Source organism: Channa argus, chromosome 19 (genome assembly GCF_033026475.1).
Source record: "Channa argus isolate prfri chromosome 19, Channa argus male v1.0, whole genome shotgun sequence".
NCBI classification, from domain to species: domain Eukaryota; kingdom Metazoa; phylum Chordata; class Actinopteri; order Anabantiformes; family Channidae; genus Channa; species Channa argus.
Genome location: NC_090215.1, coordinates 5,354,112 through 5,378,346, shown reverse-complemented (window position 1 = coordinate 5,378,346; position 24,235 = coordinate 5,354,112). Strand labels below are relative to the sequence as shown.

Below are 24,235 nucleotides of genomic sequence, written 5' to 3'. Positions count from 1 at the left end.
ATGGGGATAACTTGTGATTAATGTAGGCGAAAGGTTGTGACAAGGCACAACAATATGTGAAATTAAAAGAATAAAAAAAAAACATGTATTAATCACTTTTGTCCACTGTTCTTTTTGAGTTTACCAACCTTATAGGAGCACGCTGATAAAGTGTTACATGCCTTCTTCTCTTTTATCTTGTATTAGCCTATAAAGGTATTCTGTATTTAAATTGTTTTCCTTATCCATTTCAGTGTCTGAATTGAGGAAACGGTTTGAAGGCATTACGACAAGTTCCAGTGACTGGGAAATGAACAGGTAGGAACATGATAATACATGTCTGGGAAAAAAAGAAACCTATAATAAAACTTACTCTGCAAGACTTACACAGTTGATTAAATGGAGCCTTTCCTTCTTTCTATTGGTGCGTTTAGAAAGGAGCGTATTGCTCGGCGGTTGGAGGGCATAGAGAGTGAGGTGCATCCATCTCTGCTGCCTAGCTTGGTGGCTAATCGACTTCTGGAGCAGGATGCACCAAGATACACCAGGGGTTCTGACCCCTGTGAGCCCTGTGGTGGTGAGACATGTAAAATCCGGGGCTTTTTTGTTACTTCTGTGTGTTTGTCTGGGTATAACAGGGATTCTCTCTGTCCCTACCAGTTACAGTTCAACAGTATGGCTTAGAGGTATTTGAAAGCCCAGAAATGCCAGTGACTCCTCCAGAGCGACAGTCCCGAGCTCCATGCAGGCCTGACCCAAAGACCTCCATCCAAACAGAGCCAGTTTACAGTTCAGTCCCCACCACCAGTGGCCTAGATCTGGAATCTAAGGCTGAACGAATTGCTCGCTACAAGGCAGAGAGGCGTCGACAGCTCGCTGAGCGCTATGGTATCTCCTTGGATCAAGAGCTTGAATACTCCTCCCAGTACACTCGCACCCACAAGGAGCTGGAAGGCTCAGAGAGGCGAAACAAAGAGGAGCTGTTGAGGGAAGAAGGTAGAGACATCACTTTGAGTTCTTACACAAGCACCTCTGCCACCTGCCCAAGGCCTGGATACACAGCACCACAGCACAGCCACCCAGAGTCGGGCTACAGGACAGGTCGAACCAGGGTGGACTCATTTTCAGAGAGAGAAAGGCTGATGAATCTAGAGAATCAACGTAGGGCTGCATCTCTTGAGCCACCATCATCCTCGACATACATGGATGTGACATCTATGTCCTCTGCTGCCAGGATGGATGTTAAGGACTGTTCAGTCACAGGAATGCCATCCAGCCCACCCAAGCTGAGCAGGCATCCTTCCCTCTCCTCTCCCAAACATGGTGTATCTCCTGGGGACCTCTTCATTGAACAGCAGGCCCACAGCATCCTCAGCAGAGAGGGGTGAGTGGTATTTATGGTTCTTTGGTATGATTTATTTATTTATTTTAAATGTTGACACCTTTTTATTCCCTGAAGTTTATCTCCGTAGTATTAAAAATTTAGGAAACCGTGTAACATTTAAATACTTTCTGTGTAAATTATCAGTTTACTCCACTTTGTTTGAAATCTAATTACATTTACAAAGTTAATGTGCAAATTATTATTAAGACAGTCGTTAAAGTTCAGCTCATCTGTCAGTGTGGCAGATTACTTGTAAATGTGTTGTAGAGAGGGTTTGAATCAAAGTTAATTTTAGTACCTTTTATTACTGCAATGGTTGTTATGCTCATAAGCTGCGGCATAAGACCAATTTCAGGGGTTGACAACCAGGATTTTAAGTCATCTGTTCACCATACATCTGGGCATTTACTGCCATCTTCGACTTCTTTGGTCCTTTGTTTAATATTATCACTAAAATCAAAACTGCCCAAAATTTTAATCACTTAGATTTACACTAATTAGTTCAGACAAAGTTCCAGTACTTCAGTTGAACTATTAAACAAGTGTTTTGTTTATTATATAGTTGTGAGCATGAATTATTTTTATTCTGTAAGTGGGGATTTCCAAACATAGGACAAAATAGAAATTAGCATTTTAATTGTGGGATTTTTATGTAAAAAAAAACAACAAAAAAATTAATTGCATTATGTGATGCAGAGGATAAATTAAGGAGTTAGGAGCATACACTGATCAGTCACAACATATATATTACATAAAAATATTAGGTTTTATTAATATTTTTATATTATGAACTAATAAATGCAGCACGTAAAGTTGTTAAACTCAGTTCCACATTTACTCTGACCGTTATTTTAAATTCATTACTCTACTTGTTTCTTATAGTTACTATAATCAATATTGTTTAACATATAATGTTTTCGTAGTGGAGTACTTTTACTTGAGTTTGTGTACTTCTACCACTTCTGCACACAGTTTGTGTGCATGTGTGCAATGTGCATGGGGCTGTGTAGCTGCACACTGCTCAAAGTGGCCATGCTGACCCTCTTTCATGACATTAAAACCAGCAGTGTTAATGTTGTGGCTGATTAGTGTACTGTATATCTCTTCCTTATTTTTGGTTGAACAACACATCGGCCAATCTCAGCTCTTGACTAGGCTGTGGCCCTGTAGTTTGCCACATTTTAAAATATGACGACGATTCTACCCCCAACCAGTCCATCACATTCTGTCTCCGCTCCTGTCTGTTTCACCCCCCTACCCTTCCTCAGTCGCTCACTTATGTTTCAAAACTTGGAAGGGAGAGTGTTTTTACTGGGTGACTCATTGTGACTCCACGATTCGATCTTTGATGCACAGCTGGTCTTGATCAAAACTAACAAGGCCTGAGAGGAAAGGAAATCAGAATATTCCCTTTACCTTCTCTCATGTACTCTGTGGGACCTTTTGTTTTAAAGTCAAATGTTAGGCTAGGAGGTAGTAAAATGTTAAACAATTCATTTTGATTTACTTTTTAATGAGCTTAGGAACTGGAAATCATGTTTTACTGGGAGATAATGTTCCTTTAAAAATGGTGTTTAGAGATGCTGTCAGTCATCAGTGCTGCCCATCTTAACCACTGTGATGGTGGCGTTTTTCTAATCACTTTAGTATTCAGCCCTCTTTTGCACTTTATTGTACTATACATTTAACTTGGATTAAGATGAATGAAATTGGATTTTTGGATTTTACCCATCAATAATGATAAAGTGAAGACATGTTTATATTCTTTTACTGTAAATATAATAAAATCAAAGGCTAAAATCATTTACAGAATTATTTAGACCCTTTATTCTGGCCCTGTAAAGTTCTATTTTCAAACTCTTTCCTTCCCTTGAGTTTTATTCCTCTCTTTCTGTATGTATGACTCAGGGACAGTTTTCTGGATGTTGAACTCAGGGCTGTCCTTAATGAAACAATTCAGGCTGTTTCTCTTTATTCACCATCGGAGGGCCAGCACAACTTGCCTCATCTGCATTCTGGCTCTAATACAGTGAGATGGTATTTCCTCTGAATATTTGATGCAGCACAAGTCTTTAGTCAGGCAGGAGACTTGGGAGAAATTTGTCTCTAGATGGAGTGATGCATGGACAATATGGATTTTTCACATACTGTTGCTGCAGTCTGTGGCCATATCTTAATCATTGTAATGGTGTTTTGTACCTGTTGTTCTTCATTTAACAAACATTCAAGAAGAGATTTATTGTTCTTGTTTAACTTATGTCAACCACATTAACAATGACCAGACCGCTGAACCTGTATAATTGGGATCGTGCTTGTAGCTAAGCCATCTTTTTAGGTCAAACTCAATAAAGCTAGTGGTGTGTGTGTGTGTGTGTGTGTGTGTGTGTGTGTGTGTGTCCGTGCGTGATGTTGTAGTAGTATGTCTGTGTGTGTGCGCTCCTAGAGGAGAGCTGAACACTGATCCTATACTATTGCTCACCAACCCATTCAATCACTTTCATGTCTTCAACTGGGCTTCCTTTGAAACAGTGTGAGAGCGAAACTGAGCACTGATTGGTTCCTCCAGACCGATGCAGAGGGCGACACCCATTCTCTCATCAACTGGCCATCGAGGTACACCTGGGCTGGTTGTTGGTTCCCACAAGGTCACCTGCCATGTTCTCATCTTTCTGGACCTAACCAAATCCATCAGCTATTATAAGCATTGCTGCTTAAACCCTAGATAAGGACAGGACCAAATACTATTTGCTTCTAAACAAAATGCTTACTTTTTTTTTAACAAGCTTATCTTTTAGAGTGAAACCACATTCCCTCAGCTTGTGTCCTGGGTAAACAAATGTTTGGGAATCTATGCTTTCCAGCTTTAAGAGTCTGAGCTGACATCACATAATCCATTATACTCATCACAAACTCCTCTTCCTTTTACTTTGGACCAGAACATAATTTGCCATGCACATCTTGTAGTGTACACTTTAATCACAATGTGAAAATAAATATTTGATGGAACCTATTAATATTGGGTAGTGGTGCTAAACTATAGATTTTTATCCTACAGTAATACGCACCAGAGACTAGTTTTGGAAGCTATGGTTGTTCTCCCCCTCCACCCCACTACTGTTCTTTGCTTATTTATTACAATTGAGATGTAAGTGCAGTTTAAATAATGGTTGCTCAAAAATATATCGTTGATGCATAATATAACGTATAATGCAAACAAATTATTGTCATTAGCATTTATTGTCTAACTTTTAATGGTATAGTTTTGCCTGTGTTTGAGAAATGTTGGTTTAAAAAGGGGGTCTTAGGTGTAGCATACAGCTAACAAAAATTGCATGAAGCTTTACTTAATGGAAACCACCTAATACAACTCATAACCTAGTTCTGTAGAATAGGAACATGTTTTATCCCAAAAACAAACTTTGGCATTTAGCCCTCATATCAAACGAGAAAGAATCAGCTGCTCCATTCATTAGACTAGGAGTGGAGTACTATTTGTTTAGACAAAGTACAATAATCGTCTTTACGATTTTGAGAGACATGGGCCATGTCTATTCATTTAGTTCAAATGTTAACCATCACTTTGTTTCCATTAAGAATCAGAGTTAGGGAGAGGCTTGCCCGAGAGGACTGCCGTCAAAGGAGCCCAGAGCATGGAAATGTGACTGAAGCCCTGGTATACCGCAGACAATGTCAGCCCCAGTCCCAGATGTCTACACACTACCACAAAGACCCAGCAGGCTCCCAGCAGGCCAGGTCCCAACCTGAGCATCATACCCAGGCTCAGCTCATCCAGCCTGGGCAGGTGGGAGTACAAGAAGGCATTTACCCCAGTTATCTGTCCATGACCTCTGGTCACATGTCCACAGGCAGGCAGCAGCAGGCACAGGAGGAAGAGACTGAGGGGACACAGGATGTGAAGACAGAAGGCCTTCTGAAGAGCAGGAAAGCAGTGCTGCCCTCAGAGATCCGCCGCAGGGAGAGGAGCATTGAGGACCCATGGAGGGGAAGGGGGGTTGACCTGGCAGTGTCCAAGGTTCAAAGACCCCTCCAAGCAAGAGAAATTGATGTGGAAGCTCTTGCAAGAGCAAAACCCAAAGGCAGATCCAGGCGGGATGAAATGGAGTACACCTCCAATCTGCAAGCAACAGAGGGTATGTCCAGAGATTGGGAAAATGCTTTTCAAATCCACAAGTGGGGGGCCTCAACCCATGTAGAGCCCAAAGTAGCCCATGCCGACCAAGGGTGTTCCACCTCCTACACTGCTGGAGATTCACAAGGACCCACTCAAAAGAACCTACAGCCCCAGTCCCACGACTCCCGGGAAGTCAGTCAAGGTGAAGGTTTTAGTAATGGAGAGAGTCACCAAGATGCCAGAGTGTCTGTGGCGCAGCTCAGACATTCCTACATGGAGAGTACAACCACCCCTCCAACCAGCCGCAGGAAGGACCTGTAGGTAGCAAAGCAAAATGCTATGCTGCTGCTTTTCACTACTGGCTGGCTGCTGTTGAATTCACACTGATGCTTGTTACATAACAACGGCTGGCAACTAAATGTAAAACTAACAACTAAGTTAGTTGTAGAGGAGTGAAGTTAACACTAAGAACAATGATTCTTTTTGTTTGTAATTGGTAAAAATTGCATTTCTAAATTTTTTTACTTTTTATTTTCTCCTGCTTTATTGGCTTTGGCTTTATTGGATGCGTTTGGTTATTACCTTTTGCCAATAATTGTGCATGCTTTATCATTTAATAAATCTCCATGGCCTTTCTCACATACTTTATATGAAAACCATTGATGTGACTCAATGGCTAAATCTACACCTGTGGTTTGACACAATTCTATTTTTGCTAAACGTTCCTCTCTGTCTCTCCCTTTGTATATTGTGTTTTTTTTTCTTTCTTGTATATTTTTTGTCGGTCCTGCTCCTTGTTTGCCCCCTCCAGTGAGGTTGAGGGGGGCAGGGGCTATGAGGCCCCCTGGAGAAAGGAAAGGGACAGGGGGCGCATGCCCCGGCAGTATATCTATCCTGGGGAGAACAGAAAGACCTCTGAGAGGTTTAGGACGCAGCCCATCACTTCTGCTGAGTGCAAGGAGACTGATAGGTACTTCTCTGGACTCAAGAATGCATGGCTGAGAGTGAAGAATGCTGGATTATATCCATTTGATCATGCATGTCAAAGAAATCATAAAATGTTGATTTTGATCCACAGAAAAGTTAATCTAGTTTAATTCTAGTGTACAATCTTGATCATTCTACAGTCTACATGTAATTTGTTTGTAATCAATCATGCTGTGAGCCGACTAGTAGTTTAACAAAGCCCAGTGAGTGTGACACACAGAGCCATGTAAACTCTAACTCATTGATTTTGCCCCTAACACTAACATCATTAGTAATCAGGGAATCTTAAAGGCTAGAGGTCCCTCTGATTGGACCTTGGCAGTCGTCCGCACATGTGACCATACCGAGGAAGCATGAATTGGCCTTTGTTGGTAATCACTCCCTCAGACCACAGAACTGAACAGACTTCTGTAATACTGTCTAATTCTCCAGCTTAGTCTGTTTCCCTTTTTGTTTTTTCCTAACATTCATTGTCACATTTCCAGCATAGCAGAAATCTCCTTACTACCTCTGTACCTGTGTTTCCCTTGTTCCTGTCCATAACTGCTCTTACTGTTGTGCATTGGTACACAAGTAGTAGTAATAGCTTTTGCTGATTGTCTTTCTTTCTGCACTTTTAAAGGTCCCGTGTGGGTTCAGACTTTGCTTCCACTGAAGGTAAGTAGTTTTTCTTTCACAAATTGTCATAAATGGGTAAAGGCAAACATATTTATTTGATGTATGGTTTTAGATGTTTAAGATGTATTATAAACAGCACATTTCCTACACCTGTATTGTGTTGGTGAAGTGCAGTAAGAGAGTAATCATGGCTAAAGTAGCTTTACTGCAATTATCAGTTTGTTTTCCTGGCAGTGACTTTTGGGATGTAAATGCATTACAGCAAGGGAGTTGTATCAGCATTACGATTGTGGTTTCGTTGTTTTAGTTTGACTTAAATGTACCTAAAGCAACAGAGTATATTAGTTCTTTAACTGATAAGATTGTTGCCAAAAACTGGTTGTAGGAATTTATAGACATAGCCACACATTTCTCATTTAATTAGATGCCAAAAGTCTTGTGACAAGCTAATGAGGTTGTGGTGATATCAAAACACCAATTTACCGGTGGGTTTATGCCTGTTTTAGTGTTGATTAGGTAATATATTCACACATTCAGTGTTCCATATATCATAAAAGATACTCTTTGGCATACCAAAAAGCACAACATTTTGTTTAGTCATTCTGGTGGTGACAGCAGCATGACATCATAGCACTTCCACTGCGGACAGTACAAGATCATCTTCCCGGTATAAGCACACGCTCTGCTATGACACTTACTGCTAGGAGTAAAGAGGGAGCAGAGCTTAGCAGAGCAGCGTCACATGGAAAAGCTGTTGGGTGGTGTCATGTCTTGTATCTTCAAAGATGGTGTGTGTGTGTGTGTGTGTGTGTGTGTGTGTGTGTGTGTAAGCAGCAGTTTCTTGCACACCTGTCAAGCTCTGCATAGTTTTGAAACTGACACCAGTCATAGGTTTAGGGGTATGTCATTGATTAGAAGAATAAAGCCAGATGGTTCTGGTGATTTTAACAACACAGGGTAAACATAGTGATGGTGAACAGATGGTTTTAAAAAAATAATAAACTTAAACATTGTTGCCTAGAAAAGAGAAGATCTTCTTTTCTCAGTAGGAGAAATATATTACTTTGTTATTGCCACTGAACAACACGGGCAGTAGTGCAGACATGTTCATTTCACTTGTTAAAGAAGGCTTGCCCTTCTAACCTATCAGAGTTTGAATTTCCCTGATTGTTTAGTAGGATTTGGAGCATTTTTTACTTATTGTAATGTTATGAATACGAATACCTGATGTAGTGTGCAGAGTGGTGGAGCTTTGCAGATTGTAGCACAGCAGTGATGCGAGGGCTGTTTGGAAGAGAGTGGAATGATTTGAATCTCATGCTACCACTAACTTGAGTTGCACATAATAGTAAATAAAATTTTCAAACCTTGTACTTCACATTTTTATGGTTGCGTCACTTTTTCATATTTAGTGTCTTTAGAATCTCCTTTATCTTGCACAGTAATTCCTAAACTGTTGCTTAGTTGGACAGCATGACTGACTTATCCAACAAGTGGGCCACTACTTTTTTGAGGAATTTCTTTTTTTGTTTTTTAATGAAGAAGACATTCAACATCCCTAATGTAATCATATGTCCACTTTCTTTATTTCCCTCTGTAGCTGATGAAGAGAAGCTAGATGAACGGGCCAAACTGAGCGTAGCAGCCAAACGCTCTTTGTTCAGGGTGAGCTTCAACTATTGTCACTGTCCCTTCCTTAAGTTATTTAAATATTAAATCCTGTCAACTGGACTTCTGTTATACATCTCTCTTGAGTTGCTGTTCGGGTCATTTCTTGTGCAGTTAAATAACCTAAGCCAATTCAGCCACTGCCACGTTTAAATGCCTCTGTTAAGTCTGTAAGTCTGTAAAGATTTTTACGTCTAATTCAGCACTTCAGAAATGTACCTCTGCTATGCGTTAAAGTGGAGTTGTATTAACATGCACTGCTTTTACACGAATACTCTGATTTTTCCACCCAGGAACTGGAGAAAAGCATTGATGGTGGAGCTCCTAAACCACGATCCAGGAATCCAGCAGTGGACAGGAGACTACGACGAACCCTAGACCGATCCAGAACTCAGCCAGTCACCACTGAGGAGGTAGTCATTGCTGCCACGTAAGTCACTAAAAATTAATATAATAGGAAGTTGTAGTTTTTGTGACAGCACATTACTCTCATACAGGCTTAACTTGTGCTTTTCTTTCTATAATATTAGTTTTCTAAGTTTACTAGAATAAATTTACTACCCAAAACAATTTTGTTTAAGCACACCAAATACGCTTTAAAGTGTCTTTTAGCAATATGGGCAAACTATTTTCTATTATCTATCCTTTCATATAATTCTTTTTATTTGTCTAATCCATCCTCCAAAGCAGGGATATTTAGAGTTTCTAGATGGTGACCAGCAGCTCTGATCCAGAAACATGTAGTTTTCACAAATTATTAGCCCCAAACATAGAATTCCATTCATCCACACTTAATTGTGGTGTAGGCAGAAGTGTCAGATATTTGATATCTGCTGTACATGGCTACCCTCTAAAAGTAGTGTAAGTTGTGAATATATTTGAATTGAACCAAACCTGTAGATATTTGATGTAGCACCATTTTTTTTCACAATTTTCACCATTCTGAACAACAATGTTTTCACTATCTACCATTCAATGTGCTGTACAATACTATGTTCCTATCTGCTGGTTTGAATTTTTCATTTCACCTGGAGTCACCTGGTTCATATCCTCTGTCACCTGTGTTCTCTATCATCTGTGTGTTTGTGTGTGCAATTGTTTTTCTGTCCTTGACCACTGAAGTGTCCCTTCTCATGTGCCACAAATGGTGACTGTTCACACTGTGGTAGCACGCATCCCTTGCCCAACCATAGTTAGCAGCACTGTCCAGCCACACAGGTACATGGCCCATGTGTGTGCACAGCTATTAATGCTCGACCTACAGTGTGTGACTAACATGTTAACTGGTTGTTGCTAGCATTGTTTTTAGAGTAATATTCCCACAGGTATTGTAGGTTGTGGGCTGGAAGATGTCATATTTTCACTAATGTTGAGTTCTAGTGCAGAGCAGTTTTGATATTTGGTGCCCTCCTAAATTGCTAAATTGTTTTAAGACTCAGACCACCAGAAAGGTCATACTTGTATAATGGTTTGTGGGTATTGCACACAACTCACTCTGCCTGTGTAACAACTTTTTTTTTTTTTTTTGGCTTTCTGTTTAAAATCAGATGTCCCACAGCTCCACAATGCTTTCTGTAGCATGTAACCTGGTCGCTTGCATGAGCTCCTTCCATGCTTACCCAAAGTTTCCTTTTCTTCTACATGTTTGTCTCTTTGGCCTCTTCCTTCCTTCAGCCTGAGGGCATCCTCGCTGCAGAGTGCAGCAGCCCAGGAGCAGGTGCGGAGGACCCAGCAGGTACAACATACCCAGGAGGCTCAGAGCTCAATGAAGCCATCCACAATGGAGGGAAGAGTTGAGAACAAGAGTCAAGATCAGGGGGAGCCTGACCTCTGTACCCTCAGCCTGGCAGAAAAGATGGCGCTCTTTAACAGACTGGCTCAGCCTCCCACTAGGGTCGCTCACACCAGAGGGGACACGCGGCAGCGCAGGTCCAACACTCGCTACCAAACACAACCCATCACATTGGGAGATATGGAGCAGGTGAGGAATATCAGTATAATGTGCAGCTTCTAATGTGAAGTTGGAGAATTTTCCTTCTGAAATTACTGCATGTAGTTTTTTTTTCAAGTCCAGTATATCCAGTTTTCTTTAGAAAGTAAAAAGTTTCCATTTAACTGTATTGTTTGTCTTTATTTATGCTCTACACCTGACAATAGTATTTTTATTTATTTTTTTAATAGATATGACAATACCTATTTATATTTGGATCTCTTTATTAGGATATAACCAGAACATACAGCAAATATGTACTCAATATTGAAAAGAAATTATAATAAAGATGGTTCTACAGGCAAAAGTTAATATTTAGTGTTTCTTAAGTTATCTTCTGGTATATTATACCAGGCCTCCTTCAGCGCTTCCAGAGTTCATCTGTAGACTAGGACAGTGGTAGTCTTTCCAGCTGTGTCTTTCCAGCTGTGTCCTCATTTGATTCACTATTGTGAACCCATGTTCAGTGTCCATGGCTGCAACACAAAACAGCCTTAGCAACTAAGCTAATGTTAGTGGTCTTCCGCTGGTGTCTGTCCTTGGCGGAAGTCTTGTTTTGAGCCCTCGAAGGCTGAAAACAAGAACAGGTTGACACTGACATCACAACATACACAACTACCTGACACCCCCCCTCCAATGCAGCCCCTTGTATTAAGACACTGTTTCAACACTCTGCATATCAACGCCACCATAGGCTTTTATGTCTCTTGTATTTTCCTCTGTCCAAGTAATCTTATACTGCCTCTATAATAGGGTTCCAGAAACAATGGCATGATGATAGCATTCATAATTACATCAATTCTTACAATATCACCAACACAACTGGCAGAAATTCAGCCCCAAACCATGACACACACTCCAACATTTTTTTTCACGTATTGGACGCATTTCACATACGGGACTATTGGACCCAAATGTTTCAAACTATCACTCCAAAATGCTCTTTTCCACTGTTCTTCGTGCTAATCTTGGTGAACTTTTCAATCTCAGCCTTTTGACTCTACTCCCTTTCTGCAAAAGTGGTTTCTTGGCTACTATGCTTCCACAAATGCCATTCCTGATCAATCTTCTTTGGGCTGTGGAAGGGTCAACATTGCATCCTGACGTAACTGCCAAATGCTGAGCCAAGTCCTTGCTGATCTCTCAATGAAGAAACTCTTAGGAAAACTGTCACAATCTGATGAGGTGTATCTATTTTGTGCCCTAGAGAGTTGAGGAGATGCTAAGTGCAAGCCGGGGTCACTCTAAATACCTGTCTCTTTAGCTTGAAGAAGCTGTGTGATCTTGCTTTTTAGTACCATTGATACCAGCTGTTTTTAACTAGCGCCAGGCAAACCTGGACTGGCTTCCACATAAAGAGTATTAAAGTAGTCAAGATGAGAAGAGTTACAACCATACAAGATCTGGTCTCCAGAAGATAAGAGGAGTTTAATTTCACAAATTAAATAAATTGAAAAAGCTACTACCATGGCTGATTAAATGGCCCTCCACCCCTCCAATAGAGGACCTCCAGACTGAAGGAGATCCAAAACAAGTAGAAATGAGGTCACATTAGTTTTGGTATTGTATTTTTAATTTTTTTTTTTACTTTGGGATTATTTTGTGAGTGCAATTCTGTCTTTTTATGTCTCGTTTTTAATAATTTTTTGTATACTTTTTACTCATTACTACAAACAGACACACTCTTAGTTTTCATGCCTTTTAATTTAGGCATGAAACGTTTAAAGAAGTGATATTAACACTTTCAATATACAAAGACACAAACCAAGGGATCTCCTGGGTCCTGGGATCTCTGTCAGTAGTATTTGAATAGGAATCAAATGACAATATTAAATACTGTAGAACAAATTATAAAAATATAGCCTTTATCAGAATAGGAAATGTGTAAACCAATTATTGCAGCCTGTGCATGTTTGTGCTCCAGGAGTCTTCAGATGTAGACATCAGTGACGAACAGGAACTATGTGACAGCCCAGTAGAGCAAGTACAAGTAAGGTTTCTCTGAAAATCGCCCTGCATTTGCCTGAGACACCTGAATTTGACTCGGCTGGATTGCTCTTCTCAGAAATTGCACTGCATTTTTGTAAACCTGTGCTGTATGGCATCTTAGTTTTGGCCCATCTTGACATTGTGTGAGTTCATTATGAAAGTACAGTGCATGATTTTGCTTCTGATAAAGTTATGACTCAGCCCTTCATCATCATACTGTGTAAATAAAGAGGCTGTGACATGCGGATGGAAGATGCCTCTGGCCATATGTCAGAGAGCTTGAAAGAGACCTCTGTCTTGTTCCTTGCCTGGACTGTCATCACCTCAATTGAAACTGGCAACTGTTTCATGGATAAGAAGTTTAAAAGAGAAATTTAAAGCAAAAGAAAAAGGAGTTTCATTCAAGAGCTTTACCCATTTGTTCTTGAAAGTCATAGGGTGGTTGAAGCCAATCCCAGCTGACTTGTTTGTGGGAGAGGCAGGTCTCTATCATAGAACTGTCACATAGAGACAGACAAACTATTCATACTCCCATGGATATTAACTGTTGCTTACCATTTCTTGCTGAGCAAAAATTTAAGGTTAGTTCACATCTCATGTCTTTAATGTGATTAATGCTTTGAAATTTGTAGCGTGTGTATTTTGGCTACAGCTGGATGCATTGTGCTTCATGGAGTGTGGTGGGGAGGTTGCTGGCATGGCTCTGTGATGTGGGTTGCAACTGATCAGTAGGATTGGCTGCCCTTTGATGCTCAGGAAGTGTAGTGAGTCAGGCAGGCGGCTATTAGTCAGCATGATTATTTCAAGTGTATGTGCGTGCGCTTTGCCTGGTTTGTTTCTCTGCTGCTGTGGCAAACTGACCTACTTCTTTCTGTTTCTTCTTCTTACTGTTATGCAGCTTCAGAATGGTACAGGATCTCAGTTTGGGCATACCCCCTCTTCATCATCTTGTGCACTGAGAGCAGGGGGGACCCTATCTAGTGACCATGCTGGAGACATCCACATAACCACAGCACCTGCAAGGGTTGAACATCTTCCTCCCAGCCATGACAGGTCTCTGCCCCCTCGCCAGCCTGACGGTCTAGCCAGTATGTCCCATGACCAGAAGTACCAAATCTTGCCCCAGGAAGAAGACCAAGTTGATGTGGGAGGGGGCAAAAGGAAGCTGCCCTCTCCTGAAGGATCTGTCAAGCAGGCCACTCTGCCTCAGCCCCTGACTGGAAGAGAGTGGAAAGGGGAGGAAAAGGAGGAGGAGGTGGAGCAGCAGCTGTCCAGAGGAAGGGGAGAGGGAACTGCGCAAAGCTCAGAGTTTCACATGCTCCAGGAAAGGCAGGAGCAGAGAGTGTATCAGAGAGAGGAAGAAGACTACATAGACAGCCAGAAGTACAGGGCCATCAGGGGAGGTAAGAACAGGGAACTCAAAGTGCTTTAACGAATTATTCTGTTTGTATTATAAAACTATTCCTTTGTTGTTTGCGGTTTACAGTATGTTGTTTCCCTTTATTTTTTTGTTGGATTTTGATTTTCTATTTGAGAAATTACACATCTTTAATTACTATAACATACTTTTACATATGATGTACATAATTATCTTGTAGGATGTTTTGTTGCTGTTGTTCTTTTGGAAAAGTAGAGTGGAAACTATTAAATACTAGAAAAAGCATAGCATTGATAGGTTTATGTATTTAAAGTTGTAAAAGTGGAGCAAAACAAAAAGACATGATTCACATTTCAACATGGTTGTTTGCTTTGAAAGAGTCAAGAGTTAAAAGAAAAAATGTAAAGTTGGGAGTTTTTATATCCAGCATTCTGTTGCCAAATAGTGCTTTTTATTTAAGAATTCTGTTCCTGATTATAAGTAAAAGTAATAGCAACCATCTCCTATGTTTTTAAGTTTGAAGAAAGTTTCTCTAAAAAAAAGTCTATAAATTGGCCGCCCGAAACTCTGTAAAGTAGCCAAAAATTTATGATCATAAGATAACAATAGTGCGAGAGCCCCCCACCAATTACCACTCTGAGGAATAAAAGCAGTCTTTACCCAATGGATTTTTTTCATATCGATCAATTTCAATAATTATCACAATTTATGTTCAAGGCATTTCGATTTTTTTGTTTTTGAGTCAGGTTTCTGAAAGCTGAAAAACCTTGATGTTTGAGTTGCATCTAAATTGTTGCTGAACCATTTAAGAGTGACAGAGAAAGCTTGTTTTTATGTTTTGCTTTTTCTTGAACACTGTCAAGGTGTGTGCTTGAACTTCTGAACTTCTTTTCAGCTAAAGTTGCTCCATGTATTAAACATTGGTTGCTGCCATGTTTGTTTTGGCAAAGGAATGCACCAGTATTTCCGTTCTCCTTAGATTTGCTTAACCATAATTGATTCATGATGATATTACTGTCCAGCAACTCCAAAAGTTTATTACTTGTATCAGTACTCGGTATCTGCAAATACTCAAAACTAAGTAATTGCACTTGAAGTAACATCATGTCTATTGAATGTTTTGGTAAAAGTTGTTGGTTACATGGAATGTTATTTAAAAGAATGAGTAGAATAATAAAATGGGCTTTAAATGTATAAAGAAAATTCAAAGACCAAATGAACCCTGGTAAATGTCAGCAGTCAACAACTATATTTCCTGTGCATTGAATGTGAAAATATTATATTCAGGTTGTGGTTGTGGCTTCCTTATTATGTGAGCTGCAGTGTCTGAAACAAACACGTAGTCTCTTTATTTTAGAAGAAGAAGATGAAGGTAAGTTTTATGAACAACAAATTCAATTGCTGTGTATGGAGTGGGGACAGAGTGATAGCAGTAGTATGGAAACCCCAACAAAGATCAGGCGGCAGTGTATTGACTTTAGTATTTGTACACAGTTGGGGTTATTTGATTACAGCTGTGCCAGGCACAGTTAACGCTGTGAAAACTGTCTGCTCTGTTTCTCACTGGCTGATTAAAGCCCCTTGGTAATCATGAAAGTTGTTTGCTTCCACGCTGGTTTGCACTGTGACAGCAGTGACTGTGCTTTTGCACAAACCTGTGTAATCATGGTATTTTTGGAATATTGTTTTATTTAGATCGGTGTCTCCTAGACTAGGAATGCCAGAGCGTTTGATAAATGAGTCAATTTACCAAATGTATATTGAATCCTTTTTTTTTTTTTTTACTTTGTTTAAGCCATTTCTAAGTAGCACATCCCATTCTCTGTCAGAACCTTAACATTTACGTAGTTGCTGTCAATTTATTGATTTCACTCACTCTTTTGTGCATCCCTGTCTTGCTTGTACTCACAGAGCTGCCAGGGTCCACTGTGGTAACATCTCGAGCAGCATCTGGTTTGCACAAGAGTGCGCGTGAGCCTCCAGCAACAGATACATACGCAGAAAAAGCCACCCTGGTTCAACCAGAGCAGGAAGATGAACTGAGCGACATGATGGCCAGACACATGTCCATCAAAGAGAGGTGAGCCTGCTTAGACATGTCATGGTTAGACATGTGTGTTGTGTCTAAAATTATTTTGAATTCACTTATGTTTCATTAAATCTGAATTTCGTTATCCTCTAAAAAAACACTCTTTTTGCATTAGTTGTTTAGTAAATATGTGATAGTAATAAAATTAGGGTAGATTTCCTCTCTTCATGAAAAGTTGTCAATTTTCTATGATTTATTTCTTCTTTGATGTATTGCTACTATTGCAGAATACAAACTAATCTTGTAAATTTCAATGATGACTTTTAACTAAATCCCAGTATTGGGTTTTCCAGTTATGTCACATTGGCCAGTTATGTCACATTGTGTCTGTAAATTGATTGATGACATAATGCAGTTGCATCTATACTGGTGTTAAAAGGTTGTGTTATCTTTTTCAGTCTGTCTGTCATACTTTCTGCCACAACTCACCAGGTTGTTTTTGAGTCTAACAGTTTCAAAGAATTTTACCAAAGGCAGGTTCTGTATCCCACAAACAAGTGGCGACATCTATTCAGTTACTTTCATGTTGTTTTTTGTTGTGGAGAAGCCCCTGAGGTAGAAGAGACTGTCCCCTTAGTAGGTTGCAGAGGGGTGGTTGTAAATGGGCAAAGGGCACCGCCAACACCCTGAGTGCCTTGTCATCAGATTCAGAGATGAAGGCTCAATAATAGAGCTTCTGTTCTAGTCAGAATATCAGTTTGTGATTTATAATTGTCTATTCCTTAACATAACATTTTGTAAAACACTGTACATATTCCCTGTTGTAATTTATATATTAACCTTTCCAAAATGATTCCACAGAGTTGCCTTGTTGAAGAAAAGCGGCGAGGAGGACTGGAAGAATAGGATCAATAAGAAGCAGGATGTGATGAAGGTTGTTGTGGACAAGCAGCACGCTCAAGTCTCGGAGATGGAGCAGAGCTTCAAGAAGAAGGTAACCACCTGATCTACACACTCACTGCTGGCTCAGCATGGCAGACAAGCCACAGACATGCAGTTGTCTGTTACAACTGTTTTGTCTATCATGTCTGTTACAGTGGTTTTTTTTTTTTTTTTAATACCCTTATGACCATGTATTACTTTACATTCATGTTAAAATTATTGATTGTCCTATTAAAGGTACTTGTACAACCCCAATTCCAAAGAAGTTGGGACGATGTGTAAAACATAAATAAAAACAGAATGCAAGGATTTGCAAATTTCATCAACCCGCATTTTATTCACCATAAAACATAAACATTTCAGATATTGAAACAGATATTTTACCATTTCATGGAAAATATTAGCTAATTTTGAATTTGATAGCAGCCATTTCCAAAAAGTTAGAAGAGGGGCAACAAAAGGCTGGAAAAGTAATTGCTCCAATTAAAAAACAAATGGAGGAGCATTTGACAACAGGTCAGTAACATGATTGGATATATAAAGGAGCATTTCAGAGAGGCACAGCCTCTCAAATTAACAGATGGGCAGAGATTCCTCAAGCTGCTTCAAAATACATCTAAAATTGTGGAACAATTTCAGAAAAATGTAAAATTGTGAAGCCTTTGAAGATCCCACCATCTACAGTATGTAATATCAGCAATCAGGAGGAATTTCTGTGGGAAACGGACAAGGCCGAAGGTCCAAACTGGATGCACGTGATCTTCGGGCCCTCAGCAGCACTCCATTTTAGAACGGGCAGGATTCTCTACTGGACATCACTGCATGGGCTCAGGAACACTTCCAGAAATCACTGTCTGTGAACACAGTTCACTGTGCAATCCACAAATGTTAGTTAAAGCTATATCATGCAAAAAAGAAGCCATATGTGAACACTATCCAGAAACGCTGCCATGTTCTCTCTGGGCCAAATTGGAAAACTGTTCTGTGGCCAAATTAATTTTGGAAACTATGGACACCCTGTTTTGGGGACTTAAGAGGAGAGGTTCCATCCAGCTTGGATGCCATGGATACCATCAGAAATGGTATGGGGGGCATTAGTGCCTATGTTGTGGGTAGCTTATACATCTAGAAAGGCTCCATCAATGCTGAAAAGTACATAGAGGTTTTAGAGCAACATATGCTCCCATCCAGACAATGTCTCTTTCAGGGATGAACTTGCATATTTCAGCAAGACAATGCTAAACCACATACTGCATTCATCACAACAGCATTGCTTCACAGGAGAAGAGTCCGGGTGCTGAACTGGCCTGTCGGCAGTCCAAACCTTTCACATTAGGAAACATTTGGTGCATTATAAATGAAAACTCAGGTAACAAAGGCCCAGAACTGTTGAGCAGCTACAATTCTGCATCAGATAAGAATGGGACAGCATTCCTCTCCTAAACTCTAGCAACTGCTCTTCTCATGCCCCAGACATTTACAGCCAGGGAGGGGATGATGCACAATGATAAAAATCCCTCTCTTCCAGCTTTTTTGATATAAATTCAAAATGAGCTTATAATTTCCATGAAATGGTAAAATGGTTGTTTATGTTCTATTGTGAATAAAAAATAGTTTGATGAGATTTGCAAATGATTGCATTCTATTTTTATTTACGTTTTACAGATCATCCCAACTTCTTTGGAATTGGGGATATACTGACGTACAACCATTGAAGTCAGGCTTTTTGACTATTCTTTGCTGACATGTATCTCTAGAGAATAAGATGCCAGAGGGTTGGCAGCTATTAAATAAGCAGTCCTGCAGAGTAAACCTGCAAAGCATGTGGTAACAATTTAAGATGGCTCTAAACAGAGAGGTTATGTATTGTCCACGTCTGTGTCTTTTGATTTCTTTATCCCTTTCTTCTTTTCTATCTCATAAACAATTTTGTGCTTTAAAAATCAGTTCCTCATATTCCACTCATGGCGATAACTTATTATACTAATATAATTTTGTACTAATATTCTAAAATTTAATGAAACACTTTCATTTGTGTGCGTACGGCAACAATAAAAGTTAAATGGTGCAATTTAAAATTTTTAATAAAAATACATTACAAATTTTGAATCAGACATTACGGTTAAAAGTGCATAATTACTCCTGTACTTAATTACAGTTTTAGTTTGGCTAACTTATCAAGTGTTTCACTAATTTTATAATTGTGTTACATAAATATATGAATGTGGTATTTCATTTGAATGTTGTTGGCAGAGTATACATTTTAAAACATGAAAATGCAAACACAAAATGAAAATTATTTGATTATTTATTTGATGAAAAAATATTTTCATAGTAGCAGCTAATACATTCCATACATAGTGTAGCAGGGCAAGTTAATTGCTGTGCGTGCACATTTAAAACAACACTTTGACTAACTGGAAAGAGTCAAACAGTAATTACTAACTGTCCAGTGTAATCTTGCCTCTGTGTTTTGTCATTCCTTTTTTCAACCTTTCTTTGCACTGAACTGCATGTAATCTTTCATTCTTCTGTTTAGCTCTGTTTGCATGTCCTTCAACTACGTGAAATAAATAAACATCACTTCATCTCCTGCATGTTGACTGTGTTTCTGTTTTGGCATTCTCTGTGTCCTTTTGAAGGGAGGGGTAGGGTGGGACGGTACATGCACCTCTCTGTTTAGACATATTTTCAACGGGTACTATCCACTGGACTATTTTTGTTTCCAGCTGCTTATCAGGGTTTTTTCAGCTCAGTCCTGTGCATACAGTGATTTCATGCTTTTAGTTCATATAAGGCCAGAGAGTTGCTTTGATTGTTCTGATGCCTTTGTGAATGATCAGACACATTGGGTTTGAGTTGCCTTGTCCTTTTTTTTTTTTTTTTGTTTGTTTTTTCCCTTATTTGTTTTATAGGAAGAAAAAATTTTTTAATCAAATCTGACAAAAGGGGTAGATAAGTAGGGGATAAGGACAGCTAGTGGTGTTCATCTTGTCATCGGCCCATTAATCAGAGCCAGAGTACTCAATTTCCTGTTTTAGATCAAGGATTAAAAAAAACCCATCAAAAACAAGTTAAAATAAAATTGAGCAGAGCCAATCAAATGACACCAGCTGAGCAACTACTCTTAAGTTAATTGCAGTAAGTATTGCTACACCACACACGCTGGAGTCTTGATAGTTTCCACATTGAAAAATTGAATTTTTCATTGAATGAAAAGAAAAGGTCAAAAAGCCCAATAAAAATGTTTTTGTTTAGGATTTTAAAGTAGATTATGTCATGTAGCCACAGTATGTTTGGGACAGCAGGACCTTCAAAGATGTATTTTATACTTTTATATTTAAATCAATGAGGTAACAATTTTCAAAGAGTCTCAAATTTACTATTTACAACTCTTTTATAGAATGTTCTTCCCCCCATGGCATCTGGATTTTTAAACCTGCAGCTGCTCTGATCTTATTGTGTTTGAGTGTGTGTGTTTTGTGTTTGTGAATATATTTCCAATTTCTGTGGCCTCTATAGGAGCCAGTCTTTGCTTCTACTTTCTCTCCCTCTCCTGAGCCTCCTTTCTATACTTCTTCCCCTGAAGAGTCAGCCAGCCAGGTAGGAAGCTACATCAGATGTCACTTGTTGCATGGCTTGCCATTGCTTCCCCTTCCCATCTCGCCTATTTTACTAAGCCCTGAGGGTCATACACAAATTTTAATATCGTAATACATGGTGATAATGCTTTTCATTCTTGTTTTTTATTTGGGACAGTTTTACTACAAATGGTACTGTACACAATGTTTTCAGTGCCTTTTAATTGCAGCCATGCTGTCAAAGCAGCTTGATTTAGTAGTGCTCTGTAGTCCCTTTCAGCCACACTGCCCCTGCTTTAGGTCACTAAATATTCATCCCTGTCCCAAACTTCTATCACTTTACCAATGATGACTGCATGGCAGCTTGTAGCTTGTGAAGATCTTAAGATTTTCCTACTACATCACAAGCAGCTATCTAATTTTTTCATCCTTATGTCATAATCCTCATAAACATTTACCTTACTTATCCCCTCCCTTTTGAATTTGAAGGCCACCAGATCTCCCAGACCCATGCAGGTGGATGAGAAACACCCCTGGAGACGGAAGGTGACCCACTCAGCTGTATCAAAAGTCTATGCAGTGCTGCCACCCGAAAGCTTCTCAAAATTATTAATATTAAATTCATTGCAGATGTTGGTAAATGGTTTGTTATCAAAGTGAGACAACGATTAATATGCTCCAAGTTTATTAGCTAACCCCACCCCCCCCCCCCCACCCCCGGAGTCCTCCTTTTTCTTGGGTAATATGTTTGTGGTTGTGCACCACTTTTAATGGAAAAATCCACATTTCAACACTTTCAATACACAGAATGAAATTACTTCTAAAAAGAGACAGATTCATAGTGGTGTTTGTCTCTCGGTCTCGCTTTGTTGATGGGACAGAAATGACATTTAAATTAACTTTGACTGCTGGTAACACTACTGCTTTAACTGGGTAGCATCACCAAAGTGATTCCATGAATGCCTCAAATGTCACAAATTAAGTCTACTGTATATTTCAATGTGCAAGTACCCTAAGATTGCTAAGTTGATAGTTCATTTATTGTTGGATCTGTTGAAAATGATCAGTGTAAGTGACAGAAACTTGTCTTTTCTTAGAGAATAGCTGAGGCTGAGATGGAGAATGAAAGAATTGAGGCTCAAATGTCTATCCAGGAACGAAAACAGCTGATAGTGGCCAAGGAAGAGGCCTCAAAGACTAAAGGCCACGGTGCTGCCAACGACTCCACCCAGTTCACTGTAGCTGCACGCATGGTGAAGAAAGGTCAGAGGGCAAACTGAACAAACGCACCTATCTACTTCTCTTTTTTCTCTCAGAAACATCTGCACACCTGCTTCAGTCTCAACTCTCTGCACTAAATCCTTCAAAGCACATTTCTCAATTAATGTGCTCGTTTCACTGCATCAGGCCCTGATATACCAGGTCAGAGCAGCAGCTCAGAAGTCTTTGCTCAGGCAGAAAATTATTTAATGGTTGGAGGTCTTGCCTATCAGCCCTGCACTCAGCAAGGTGGGGGGGTTGGGGGCGAATGAGAGGGTTTCGCCTAATTATGGCTGTACACTCTTCGTTTAAAGTTTCAAATATTGTTTTCTATTGAACATCTGTAAATCTGCAAAAGCAAGGGACCTTAGCTGCTTTTGTCTGGTGTTAAAAAGCTGGTCAGTTTACTATTTCTTTTGATAATAGTAGTTATTATTATCAAAGCTATTATATTAAGGATCACCTTACTGAAATTGAAAAAAAAAAACAGTGAAAAAACAGCATTCAGTTTTTCGCAGTTCGCTTACTGTGGTTTCAAAACCACAATTTGGCTGTGTTAAGTCAGTCTTGGGATTGGATTCAAACAAAACATTTTTACTTACTAAAACTGTACACTATCTGCCCTGCAATGAATGAAGACAAAATCATGGTGCAGAGCCATATAATTTCATAAAATAAAACACAGCTATCCTAATTGGATACAAATATTGGTCAGACATTAACCAGGTAACCAGTCCACAGAATGACTACAACATATTCCCAGCATTGCTACAGGCTAAAGCGTTTTCCACATGTGCACTTTGATTTGGCCCATCCTTACTGCCATACCTAGTTTGATGATGATAATTTGTTATCTTAAATATTATATGTTTAGCTTTAACTGAAAAGGTTTGCTATTATTCCTAACAGTTCTAGTAAACTCACCAGATGATTAAAAAAAGGAATGACCTCTTTTTTTCACAATTTGTAAAGAGAAAGTGTACCTGTATTATGCCATTTGGGTCACTGGATGTTTATGTCTGTCTGTGTTTTCTATCAGGGTTGGTTTCTCCTTCTACTCTTCAGTCTTCTGTGCAATCTAAACCTAAAAACAGCAACATTGCCATCTCCAAACCACAAGAAGGTTAGTACTTTCCTGCAACCTCAGTCATAATTGTCACAGTATTTGTCTATTTAGCATTGGTTTTTTTTCTGCCTATTACTACACACTATTGCTGGGTTAATGAAAACCACTGCCGTCTGATTTTAACTCGATGTGACTTTCCTCAACCGTCACCAGACTCAAATTTTCGAAAACAAATCCTAAATATGAATAATCAACTGAAATAATGTTGGGAACAGAGTTGTTTTCCTGTGTAATAAGATTTCTGATTGTAAGCCATTGATCTTGTCCACTGCTGCAGAATTTACATTTTGTGAATATATTCTGGGTGGGAAGTCTCTGGACCTTGTGTAATTTAATGTCTTTGCCTCGCTTTCAAAAGATCTACTTAGGGTTTTTTTTTTTCCATTATATTTTTTCTTTTGCACTGTATGCACTATTCGTCATTGTCATCAGATCCAGAAATATCATGGACACTGCCGTAATATCGATAGTGCTATGACACTTCTATTAGGTTATAAAGCCTAATTAATAGAATGTAAACTTAAAAATTAAGTAGTGTTTATGGTCATTTATATGAATGAGCCCGAACTGCAGAAAAAGTTCTATTCACAAGCTGCTATATATGAAATGCTTGTGACTATGTTCAGATTAATTTAATTGTGACTGTAATTGAGTCACTGTTGAACAACACTGGGGACAGACTATACACAACAGAAACTCAGACTGCCTGTTCAGAAATTACATATAGACTTAAGTCAGTCTAAATGTATGGGTCTAACTGTGTGTGTTTGTGTCTGTGTTTTTCTGTGTGGTTATGCAGAGATTAGGGCCATGCCAGATCTTAACCTGGAGTCAGACATCAAGCTTGATAAACTGGAGTCATTCCTTGGCAAGCTTAACAGCAAAGGTCGGTCTTCATGTTTATCATGCCTCAGCTTGGTACCATACTTTGTCACTGAGTGTAGAAATGAAATCTTGTTCTTATCTGATGCATTACATTTACTAATTAATTGAGATGAAAGAGTCTAATAAATTGGGAGCTCTGTATTGTCTGCTTTAAGTCATAAGATTTCAATCCTGGTTGATTTATATTGATTACTGGTGGTAATGGCAAACATGTTTTATCGTTCACTCATCTTATGTAAATCTAACAACAAAACTAATACCTCACCATTGTATCCGAATAAGCCTCA

General features: G+C 39.3%; 1 protein-coding gene across 16 annotated transcripts in view; it reads left to right on the top strand.

The window, feature by feature from the left end:
* Positions 1-24,235, top strand: part of svila (supervillin a) — a 73,908-nt gene that overhangs the window by 36,326 nt on the left and 13,347 nt on the right. For 4 of the 16 annotated variants that reach the window (XM_067485907.1, XM_067485908.1, XM_067485919.1 and 1 more), the window contains 20 exons: positions 234-297; positions 414-556; positions 640-1,363; positions 3,893-3,976; positions 4,958-5,812; positions 6,307-6,465; positions 7,105-7,139; positions 8,701-8,765; positions 9,062-9,198; positions 9,891-9,986; positions 10,443-10,749; positions 12,683-12,748; positions 13,646-14,150; positions 16,037-16,205; positions 17,016-17,148; positions 20,619-20,699; positions 21,167-21,223; positions 21,775-21,940; positions 22,977-23,060; positions 23,863-23,949. In XM_067485907.1, coding sequence (XP_067342008.1) covers positions 234-297; positions 414-556; positions 640-1,363; positions 3,893-3,976; positions 4,958-5,812; positions 6,307-6,465; positions 7,105-7,139; positions 8,701-8,765; positions 9,062-9,198; positions 9,891-9,986; positions 10,443-10,749; positions 12,683-12,748; positions 13,646-14,150; positions 16,037-16,205; positions 17,016-17,148; positions 20,619-20,699; positions 21,167-21,223; positions 21,775-21,940; positions 22,977-23,060; positions 23,863-23,949 — 4,017 coding nt within the window. The remainder of the gene's footprint in view (positions 1-233; positions 298-413; positions 557-639; positions 1,364-3,892; positions 3,977-4,957; positions 5,813-6,306; positions 6,466-7,104; positions 7,140-8,700; positions 8,766-9,061; positions 9,199-9,890; positions 9,987-10,442; positions 10,750-12,682; positions 12,749-13,645; positions 14,151-16,036; positions 16,206-17,015; positions 17,149-20,618; positions 20,700-21,166; positions 21,224-21,774; positions 21,941-22,976; positions 23,061-23,862; positions 23,950-24,235) is intronic. The other 12 variants (XM_067485916.1, XM_067485924.1, XM_067485915.1 and 9 more) reach the window with 11 other exon arrangements.